The 11,302-nt window shown below is 40.3% G+C and overlaps 2 protein-coding genes across 2 annotated transcripts; both read left to right on the top strand.

Annotated features, from left to right (window-relative positions):
- Positions 1 to 504: 504 nt before the first annotated feature.
- Positions 505 to 6,306, top strand: LOC310859347 (arf-GAP with dual PH domain-containing protein 2-like). Its single transcript, XM_083765832.1, has 11 exons — positions 505 to 637; positions 2,291 to 2,421; positions 2,679 to 2,770; positions 3,400 to 3,488; positions 3,615 to 3,727; positions 4,005 to 4,145; positions 4,311 to 4,394; positions 4,797 to 4,859; positions 4,961 to 5,035; positions 5,136 to 5,364; positions 6,169 to 6,306. The coding sequence occupies exons 1-11, from the start codon at positions 550 to 552 to the stop codon at positions 6,195 to 6,197; spliced, it is 1,134 nt and encodes a 377-aa protein (XP_083621958.1). The 5' UTR covers positions 505 to 549; the 3' UTR covers positions 6,198 to 6,306.
- A 396-nt stretch (positions 6,307 to 6,702) lies between these two features.
- Positions 6,703 to 9,437, top strand: rnf135 (ring finger protein 135). The gene is made up of 5 exons (XM_083765834.1): positions 6,703 to 7,111; positions 7,334 to 7,438; positions 7,649 to 7,781; positions 8,499 to 8,605; positions 8,820 to 9,437. Exons 1-5 carry the CDS (start codon positions 6,830 to 6,832, stop codon positions 9,267 to 9,269), a joined length of 1,077 nt encoding a protein of 358 aa, XP_083621960.1. The 5' UTR covers positions 6,703 to 6,829; the 3' UTR covers positions 9,270 to 9,437.
- Positions 9,438 to 11,302: the final 1,865 nt, after the last annotated feature.

The following is an 11,302-nucleotide window of genomic DNA, read 5'->3' as shown; positions in this document are numbered from 1 at the left end:
GAAAATGGTGGTCCCTATTGTAAACAAGTGTAATATGCTTTATGGTGTCGTGTACTTCCACAGTTAACAGTTTTTGTATTGAGTAGAGTTGTGCTTGAAATGTACCCATCCTGCATACTGTTAAATAATACATATTTCAATCAAGCACTACAAAAAGCATTGTGAGCTTAATTGTAACAGCTATTTAAGGAATTGAATAGGGCAAGTTAACAGGAAATATGCAAGCTATTATTCACCAATTATCAAACTCACACAATTGTTCTGTTACCGACATAGAATTCTATCACCCATGGTGGTGGTGCCTTGTTTCACTTCCTTTCTGTTATTTCTGGAGTCCAGTGTTTGTGTGCAGAACAATAAATCCATAGTGCTAAGAGACGAAGAGGAAATGTTGGGAGTCCTGCGGCACTCCAACAAGGGAGAGCACAACTGAGTAGAACCACACTGTCTAATGGATAGAATAATTATTTACTTAATATCTATATATTATTTGCTCTTTGGTTGTTAACTTAACAAGTGTTCCATGACAAAAAAAATCTATTTTCACCTATGGCAAGCCTGGAGCGAAATAAGAAGGTTCTGCTTGAATTGGTCAAGCAGCCAGGCAACAACAGCTGTGCTGACTGTGGAGCCCCTGGTGAGTATGTTCTCAAACAATGTAATAGCTAAAGGAACTGAAGATCAATTACAGTGAAATTTAAGTTTGATTAAAATGTATTTATGCTTTATTTTATTTTATAAATAACAGGTGAAACAGTGTTGTCTGAATTCAATGTTTCAAACACTGCTGACAAAAAAAGTGATATTTGGGAAGACATGTATAGCAGCCTGTTGTTAATTTTGTTCTGATAGTGTAAACTGAAACATATTTTTTGACATATTTGACATACATAAAAATATTCTGCACTACATGCACACAGTGATGGAAGAAGTACTCACATTTTGTAATAAGTAAAAGTATCATGTTACAGCAATACAAGTCCAGTATTCCACATTTACTTACGTAAGAGTACAAAATATTGGCATCAGAAGTACCAATGCATAATGTTCATTATGTAGACGGTCCCATTTCACAAGTTTTCATATTTATAAAATGTATAACAATACATTGAAAATAGCAGATCTACAACCTCACAACGTGTCGCAAAGCAATTTTCAAATTGCACTGCAGTATATAGATCTGAAGTGGTTTTGGAATATAATAAAAGATTATAGGTCTGTAGTGTGTGTGTGTTTCGGAACCCTCGGTTAAGCTTTTCTGAAGTTCGGACGTCGCTTACCCCAGGGTCCCTGAGTACTTATTCCACCCTCCATGGGAGATGTACATACCCTCCGTTCACGGCGTGCGGCGCTCCGCTTGAGTGTTGGTGAGATGTTGTCAAAGATGCATAAAGCGGCTATAGGAGACAACGGATTTCTCCCACGTTTCCGCTGTCTCCTACATATATCCGCTTTATACATCTTTGAAACATCTCACCAACACTCAAGCCTATGTACATCTGCCTCCCATGGAGAGTGGAATAAGTACTCAGGGACCCTGGGTCCGAACTTCAGAAAAGCTTAACTGAGGGTTCCGAAAGGGGCTAGCGTGCGCCCTGCAGTGGTCAATGGGTGAGTGCTTAGTGTGAATGGCCTGGCATCTGCAGGGGTCAATAAGTCCTACTCTAAACAGACGGACATAGGCACGGACAGACACGCACAGGGGCACACATAGCCATTTCCGCTCAAAACAATTCTCAAGTCAAAATTGTACTTGCAGTATTTGAGCAAATGCACTTATACAGTAGTTACTTTCCACCACTGCGCAGCACTACATGCAGTGTTGTTTGTTTCCGAAACTGATAGTTTATAGATCTGTCATGTTTTGAAATAAACATGAAATAAAAATGAGAGGAAGTGACTGCTACATGCTAATACTTCAGTTCAGTTTATGATCTGATTGTAATATGTTCCTTTTTTCATGGTGGACTGCAGTTCATCAGAAGGGCAGCAAGTAATATAGAGATGTTTACTGTAACTGTCAAAGTCCAGAATAAAACTGATAATACAAACAGAAGTTATTTTGTGTGCTGTGCTTATCACATTGGCCAGAAAATATGTAATGCATTGTATTAGCTTGGAAAAGAGCAAAAATGTGATGTATTTCTATGTTATAGCCATTCATTGTGATAACTCTGTGTCTCTCTGTTAATTTAACTCTGAAAGTCTGAGGGTGTACAAATGGACCATTTTGGGTCCATTTGTACACACTCAGTTAACATTCAAGATTTTCATGTCTTTTTCCTCACAGAGCCTGATTGGTCCTCCTACACCCTCGGCATATTTGTGTGCCTGCACTGTTCAGGGACACATCGAGATTTGCCAGCCGTCAGCAAAGTAAAGTCTATACGCCTGGATTTCTGGGAAGATTCCCTTGTTGAGGTATAGTTTGTATTCACTTGTTGAGTGATTGTGCTCCATCAAGTCCCTGTTTCCAGATCCCAAAGATCACATATGCACTGCACATACATATTTAAATGGATACTTTTATTTTTCTTATTTCATCTTTGACAAAGTCACATATGCACTGCACATACATAGCAATGGTGGAATTTAAATGGATACTTATTATTTTTCATCTTTGACAAAATACTTGATATGAAGGCATGTTTGTGTTGTTGTTTTTGTTTTTCTCATAGTTCATGAGGAACAGGGGAAATTGTGCTGCCAAAGCAATTTATGAGAAGTTGATCCCTGCTTTTTTGTACCGCCCACAACAAAAAGATTGTCTGTGAGTGACTGTCATCATATGCAGCTACTGTTATCATTCAACGTTTTGTTGCGGAACTGAAAACTCATGAATCAACCAAATAGTCCATTCAGTTTGAGAATTGACAGGTTGTGCTGTGCTTAAAAGAGGAACAAATACTAGAGGCTGTAAGCTCAGTGGTAGGCCTATATAGTGGAGGCCTATGCCTACCATAAAAAAGGGGAAAAATCCTCCATGTAAGACATATTGACCAGACCACCTTGAAATGTTACAAAGTACACACTTCTCAAGACACTACACCACTGATTAGGCTAGTACTGTAGGTGGGAAACATTGTTGGGCACATGATCACTCAAGCGGCTAATTGCAAGTTCAACCTGTTGTTGCCTGCCTGGGGAGAAGCATTTTATTCACATCAAATTGATTGCCTGTTAGATCAAAAAGTGGTAGATGCCCAGAATTTCCCACCCCCGCTGTAGCATAAAGAATTGTTGTTTTATTTGATTATTTATTTTTTCTTCATGAATATTTTTTATTCAACTACAGATATTCACATATTTTGGGGGCTTCTATCTATGTCTTTATTGATAGTTGATTGTTGGCAACACGTGAGGCTTATAGTCATCATGAGACATTTTATTTTTTATTAGTGTTCTGAAGGATCAATGGATTCGAGCAAAGTATGAGAGAAGAGCATTCACTGGAGAGAATAACGCCCTTCAGCAAGCATACAGTTCAGGTAATTAAACACAGACACATTATGCCTCAAAGATTCCTCCCCACTTATATGTATTATTAATTTATAATTCTGCATGCCAAACAGCGTTGTTTGATTCATATGCTCTTTTGATTTCATCCAATCCAGACACATTTGAGTCCATTCTGTGGAAGAAGGGCAAGGACAACAAACAGTTCCTGAAGAGAACATTCCAGCTCTCCCAAAAAGACTTCACTCTTAGATACTTCGTTAAAAAAGATGTGAGTATTTATGTTTTATTTTTAACCATATGCCTGTTTACTATATTATAACAAGCCCCCCTGACATACAGAACTACCGGTACGTTTCTCTTCATATCACATTATATTTATTTTAATGCTTTCATTTATAGCAACTTGTTTCACATTTTTCTTTTTTATTCATTTTGCAAGCAAATCCTGAACATATTCCATCAGGCAGGTGTAAAAAATGGACAATTATTGTCATGATGATCTTTTTCATCACTAATTTGATAATATACACATAATCCTTCTCCAGTCTCCAAAAGCTGTCATCTCCTTGAAAGACCTGAATGCAGTTTTTCAGCCTGAGAAGATAGGCCATGCTCATGGACTACAGATGTCATATGTCCAAGAGGGACGTACCAGGAATCTATTTGTTTACCATGAGAGTGGGCAGGTGAGAATTATGTCAATATTTGTAGTTTTCGTTTGACATCTTTAGATGATTGTCATAACAAATACATTGATTTTGTCCTCACCAGACAAAACACATTTTTTCATCAAAAAATAAATGCATTTAAAAAATAATGCCCCTTGACTTCCTGTTTCCATTACCTTATAGGTAATTGTATCCTGGTTTAATGCTATTAGGGCAACCCAGTTTGTCTACCTCAAGAAGAAACACCCAAATGCTCAAGATAGTGAGGTAAGACATTTTCACACTTTTATAAAGAGTACAACTATTTACAAACTTCACATTTTAATCCCTAAACTTAGTTGACCGGGGTCCTCCAAAGCTCTATACTTGGTCTTCCCTGTTTTCCCCTCTACACCAAAAATGTCTCAACAAAAAAATAGTTGATCTGCAAGCTCATGGGACCTTGTAGATCTGTTATTCTGGCTGAATGTTCTCTCCACAAGTGGGAAGCTAGGTTTCATATTGTTAAATAAATTCGTTTATTATTATTGATTTCTTTACTGTATTCAATTTCAAACCTACTTCTCTTATGATTTTTTACTCCAAGGAACAGTCCCTATGTCCCTATGTTTAGAGTACCAACAGGGTGTTGCACCACTCACTTCAGACCGGTCTGATTCTTCTTTACAGCTCATACCTCAGTTAAATACAAGTAGTCTGAAAGAAGGGTACATGGAGAAAACTGGCCCAATGGTAGGTTGATCTTCTAGCTGTGAATTATTTTTCAACTGTCTTTACCTATCCAAAAGCTGTGTTTGCCAGGCTTGCTTGCTATTGTGTGTTTGTAATTTCAGCAATGGGAGCCATTCAAAAAGAGGTGGTTCACTCTAAGCTTGGACAGAAAGCTTCTCTACTTTAAAACTCCACTGGTAATGATTGTGCACAGTATTTTTTTAAATTTCAAAAGCATGCACATATCTGCCTACAGTATGTTAATTTACACACATCATGCATTATTTTTGGCAACAGGATGCTACTGAGCTGGGTGCTGTTTTCATTGGCACAGAGAGCCACAACTACTCTGTAAACGAGGGATCACCCAAAGCCATGCGGGGCAGCAGATGGCAGTGTGGTATCACGTTGCAGACACCAGGCAGACAGTTTGTGTTCATGTGCGAGCAGGAACAGGACCAGAAGGACTGGATAGCGGCCTTCAAGCAGATCATTGCTCAACCCCTGACCATGCAGGACTATGCAAGTAAGATATACTTGCATTTCATAAATAAACTACAAGCTCACAGCACATCACGTTGCAATGCGTTTTTATCTTATAAATTGGTTATTCTTTTGAATGTTTTGAAATTTTCTGACAAAGCTTAATTAACATTTTCAAAAACCTTCACCTATATATAATGAATGACATGCCCAAAAATAGCGATGCCAGGCCTAGGAGTTTATGGTTAATTTTCACATTTGGTTGGTGATGGGTGTGGGCACCGCATTGGCGCTTCATCATTGGTGAGAGCGCCTCGGTGGGTGGCCACTGGCCACCAGTAGCTTACAAATGAAATGTAGGTCCTTACCAGCTCACCTTAAGGCTGTTTGGAGGCAGAGGAGGAGAGCTGGGAGCGATACAATTTGTTGACCGCATTTAAACTTTATTTCATTCATTCATATTTGGTGACTGTTTGCTCACTGGTTAAATTATTGGATTCTTTGCACATATTTATTACAGCTATTTATTGGAAATATTGTAACGTAACGTCATTAGTTTATTTGACACCAGGGTTAAGGTATGTGCTTATCAGGCAAGTGCAGTATAATTAATGCATGCATTTCATTTTCACTACAAAGGATTCAAGGAAAGTAAGTGTGTGTGTGTGTGTGTGTGTGTGTGTGTGTGTGTGTGTGTGTGTGTGTGTGTGTGTGTGTGTGTGTGTGTGTGTGTGTGTGTGTGTGTGTGTGTGTGTGTGTGTGTGTGTGTGTGTGTGTGTGTGTGTGTGTGTGTGTGTGTGTGTGCACGCGTTGAAATTGATATTGTCCTCTTTGTTTATTTCAACAGCTGAAGCCAATTGGCCGAGGTTAAAATGACTTCAATCAGCATCAAGAGAAGACACTGACTGGATGTGGATATAGGAGTGAAGCACCCTTGTTGGAATATTAAACAACATTTCATAATGGAAGCAGTAGCTAAGGGAGTGCACTGGCAGCCCAGATCAACACCAATGACAGAATTACTGCAACTGCTAATATAACTCTTTGCACATTCTACACCGTAGAGTTGTAGACACTATAACAGGACAAATGGGACAGCTTGGTCCAAGTTGCTTAATCACAAACATGGCTTCATTCACATAACTGTATCTTGCTTTTTGTTTGTTTTTTAAACACTGTTTGTTTGTTTACAGGGTAAAGTCAGTGACTTTCTTAATAATATAACTCTGTTAGTATATAGGCTACTCAAAATGTACCCAATTTCTTATAAAATGCGGCATTTTATTTTAAGTGTTGTATTTTGGTAGCTTTCTCCTTTATATAGTGTAGAAAGAAACTGAGATCAAAGAAAGGGGAGAAGAGCTGGCTGTGCCACCAGACAACCAGCAGATGGCAGTATAGGACAATATTTACATATTGTCATGACGTAAACCGACGGAAAGGTCAAAGCAGATCGTTTAATTTCACTTTCATTTCGAGCAACTTGAAGCCGAAGCTGCTGGCTCAAGATGGAAATAATTGAAGGTCTTCTCAACATACTAGATGGATTCATTGAATGTCCTATATGTCAAGAAAACTTCACTGATCCGACGACACTGACCTGTGGACATAGTTACTGTATTGAGTGCATACGTAAACACAGGAAAAAGACAAAAACTTGCCCCGATTGCAGAGCACCAATTATCAAAGGCATGTTATTACATAAGAGTATTGCACTATGCAACATTGTCAAAACTGTTTTGGAACACAAATCGTTTGTCTCTAATGAAGTATCTTCCAACGCCGAAAGGGTAAGTTGTTGAACGAAACTGTAAGAGAGTGAAAGTGACAGCTGTCAGTCAAGTTAATTAGCCCTTATTTTTTCTAAATGCTGCTTTTTCAGTAGGCCTTTCAAAATTACTAGTCTACACAGCCGAACAAATACCTACTACTCAGTGCTCACCACCTGCACAAAACGTATTTACAAACTGGTTTTATGCCCACGTTTTCATGGTGATGGTGGTGGACATAAGGAGTTGAATGTGACTCCCGGAATTGATGAGACCTCCACACTTTCACCAAACCTGGCATGTGATCCTGGCACTGGCAGTGATGCTCATATCGTTCATTTAAGAGAGGCAAGTGAAAACATTTGGCTATAGATTACAAAAGTGTAATGCAGGGTTGCTGCAGGTCCAGGACAGTTCCCTGGAACAAAGGTCAGTTATTTAAGCATTCCCAATGGATGGTATAGGCAAGGCAATGTAGCCTATTTGAAGTATTAGCAGAACTCTTTCTAATGAAACGCGTAACATCGTCATCAGTTTAAATTTATGAAATGATTTCAGGTTGCTGTTGCTGCCAGTGCTGCCAATGCAGAGGGGGCAACAGGTGATGTTCCACTGGACACCGACCTCAGTGAAAGACTGTCCCAGGACTTGGCAATCAGCCAACCACTGCAGGACAACCATAGAGCAGAGGGTGGGTACCACTGTGCAGTGCTATAGCACTATATTGTTTATTGAGTTTCCTATTATTACCGTGTTACTGCATGTACACTATAGGCCTACAGTAGCCTACATTAGCATACAACCGTTTAGAATACACAAAAAATTGAGGTTTCCATTTTTTTGTGTGTACGTGTAATAACTAACCTACTATATCAATACTATAGCCTATATTCGGTGTATGAGACAGTTTGTGCTGCCTTTAAATGCACCTCTGTATTGTAGCAGAGGTGAATATCACAAAATTCTCCATCACATTTGTTCCCTAGTCTACTGTACAGTATGATGTTGGTAGCCTACCTGATATCAGATATAGTTACAGCACACAGTAAGTGGCTGATATAAAATTGCCAGGCAGAGCCACAATCACCAACAGATTCAACAACTGAAATGTACAAAAAAATGAAAGTGAGTATTTGTTCAGTAACTCTTTAGCTCTTCAGCAAACTGAAAATGCATTTTCAGGTCAGGATACCAATTTTATGTAATCAGGAAATAGAACTCCACAAATATTAATCAACTGCTCATTTTGTTGTTTCATGACATCCAACTTCAGTTGTTTATCCAGAATGAGTTCTCGCTCCTGATTGGATTAAAGTCATATCTTAACATGAAAATGTATTTACTACGTTTATTTTGACAACAAAACTTACAACAATATTGATATTTATTTAATATACCCTGCTTTTAGACTTCCCACCATTGCCTGGTGCTACGTTCGCCGTCCTTACATTCACGCCAGCCCTGGGCCAGCGAGGTCTTGGCTTCAAGACAGCAGGCAAAGTGGTGGTGACCAAGGTAGGTGCTTGTGTGTTTGTGTTGTCTGTGGGATTTGTCCCACTGTGTCAAATGAAAGCTCCTAATTTTTATTATGTAGCCTACATGCATACACCAACAACATATGCGTGACCTTTATTATAATATGTTGATTATTGTATGCATGTATGTATGTATGTATATATGTATGTATTCTCCTCTAATTAACTTTATCTCTATTGTAAATCCACAATAGTCCTCTGCCGGACGCCAGAACGACCGCTTCAGAATCAGCCAATGGCTGGCCGAGCAACAGCTCAGCGAGGGGCTCCATTACTGGGATGTGGACACCACAGGAAGCCAGGGCTGGGCTGTTGGCGTGGCGCATGACACCATTGGATGGAATGACCAGCTGGGACGCACTGCTTGCTCCTGGTGCCTGGAAGGGAGCAAGGAGAGTCTGAGTTACTGGCATGACGGCAATGAAGAGCCACTGAAACATGAGAAGCCCCGTTTGGTGAGAGTGGCTGTGAGTGTGGACGACGTTACAGGGGGATCGCTGTCTTTCTACAGCTTGGAGGATGACCAGACTTTGTTGTACTGTGTGAACGGAGGGTTTTCACAGCCAGTGAGGCCAGCGTTCTGGCTGTATGGACTTAAACTGCACAACTCACTATCTTTCCCTAGACGTAATGATGCATTGTAGTGGAAAACGTGCACTTTTCTGTTATTGTGAACATCATGAACCAGTGAACTACCCAGAGAACTATATGAACTCAAACAAATACTTTTCTGTTTTACGCAACCTATCTACTTCGTTTTTTTATCCTGTGATTTTATTCTCTTATTTTCATTTTCTCAAATGTTTTTTTAATAAATGGTGTTTCTTATGCAGTGCATAAGAAACACCATTTATTAAAAAAAACACATCTTGTGACTATTACTGTTTTGTGTAAAGCACTTTGAGTGATATTGGTTGATTTATTTGGCGATAAAAGAAAAGAGCACATCAGCAGCACATATATAACACACACACAATTGCACACACGCACACACTGGCTGTGGCTACACTGGCAGGCGTGAAAGCTTCAGTTGTCCGTCGCGTCAGGTCTCACTTTAAATCCTTCCGGGGCTTTGGGCGGTTCCTAGAGGAGACGCACACGGAAGCCTATTTAAACGCCTGTAGTCCTCTATTTCTTCGTTAGCGAAGTGGGCGTGAGAGGGACGTTTGAGTGACAAGATGTTGACACAGACAAAGGCGCATTCTAGTGTAGGCTCTATATGTTGCTGCCTTGCTACTTGGCTACGGAGTCAGTCGACAGTCCACTGGTTAATGTACTTGCCTTTGGAACGGGGGACCCGGGTACGCCTCCCGGCCGAGGAGTTTTAAAACTAGTTTTGTTTTCGCCGACGACTTGCGGACGGACAACTTACATCTGACGCTCTCCTCCGCGCGGCGTCAGATGTAAGCTGCCGACAAGCGTGTGTCACCCGGCGGTGAGAAGGAGAAGGAGATTTTTGATTGATTGATTTAAATATTTATTAACAGTTTGCAGAATTACAATACATTTCAAGCACAAACTCAATACAAAGACTGTTAACTGTGAGTGGACGAACCAATTAAGCATTACACTTGTTTACAACAGGGTCCACATTGTTCAATTCATCAAAACATTAAAGACGTACAAATAGACACTTCTATATAGTTAAAGAACAGAACAGGAATTCATCATAAAACAGTGTTCCCTGACCGGGAATCAAACCCGGGCCGCGGCGGTGAGAGCGCCGCACCCTATCCACTAGACCACCACGGAGATGGATAATGACGATGAGAAGGGCAGCACATGATGAAGAGAACGGGCTATTTTATAAAGTATAAAAAAAAGTTATTTTCAATGTCATGGATCAGGGTTACAGTAAATGACAATGTAATTCAGCCAGGGGTGCCATGGATGAAAAGATTACAGGGGTGATCTGAAGCAAACATGAGAACCAATGCTTTACTTTATTTCTTCAGGCGATTTTTCAATGTTTTGTTAACAATTTGGACATAATGTTACTTCGAGCAGTTCGAGCTGCCCACTGCCCAGATGTCTTCCTGTATCCCTTGACATGGCTTCACAATTCCCTCCCAGTCCCAGGGGGCGTTTGACAGCGTGAAAGAAGACAACTACAAGTATAACTCCTCCCAGTGGATGGGCTGCAGGCTGCATCTGTTCCATTGGCTAGTGCCTATCACTTCCGGGTGACACGCTTCATTTTCACGCTTGTGCGCGGCTTCCATTTGAGTCTGTCCGTCGCGTCCATTTGAGACTGTCCGTAGCGTCCGTCGGGCGCGGAGGTGGAGCTTATTTTCCATCCACCAGCTGTCTAAAAAACCCACGAAGAAGAAAAGTTGAGCTTCAAGTTCACGCCTGCTGAAGGCTAGATGTGCTCACAGGGCCTCCCTGTGTACTTACTTACTTACTTGTAGTTGTCTTCTTTCACGCTGTCAAACGCCCCCTGGGAGGGAATTGTGAAGCCATGTCAAGGGATACAGGAAGACATCTGGGCAGTGGGCAGCTCGAAGTAACATTATGTCCAAATTGTTAACAAAACATTGAAAAATCGTCTGAAGAAATAAAGTAAAGCATTGGTTCTCATGTTTGCTTCAGATCACCCCTGTAATCTTTTCATCCATGGCACCCCTGGCTGAATTACATTGTCATTTACTGTAACCCTGATCCATGACATTGAAAA

The sequence above is a fragment of the Protomyctophum parallelum genome (genome assembly GCF_964188405.1).
Source record: "Protomyctophum parallelum genome assembly, chromosome: 5".
Taxonomy (NCBI): Eukaryota; Metazoa; Chordata; class Actinopteri; order Myctophiformes; family Myctophidae; genus Protomyctophum; species Protomyctophum parallelum.
The sequence above is the reverse complement of the archived record's forward strand: the minus strand, read 5'-3'. Positions and strand labels throughout refer to the sequence as shown.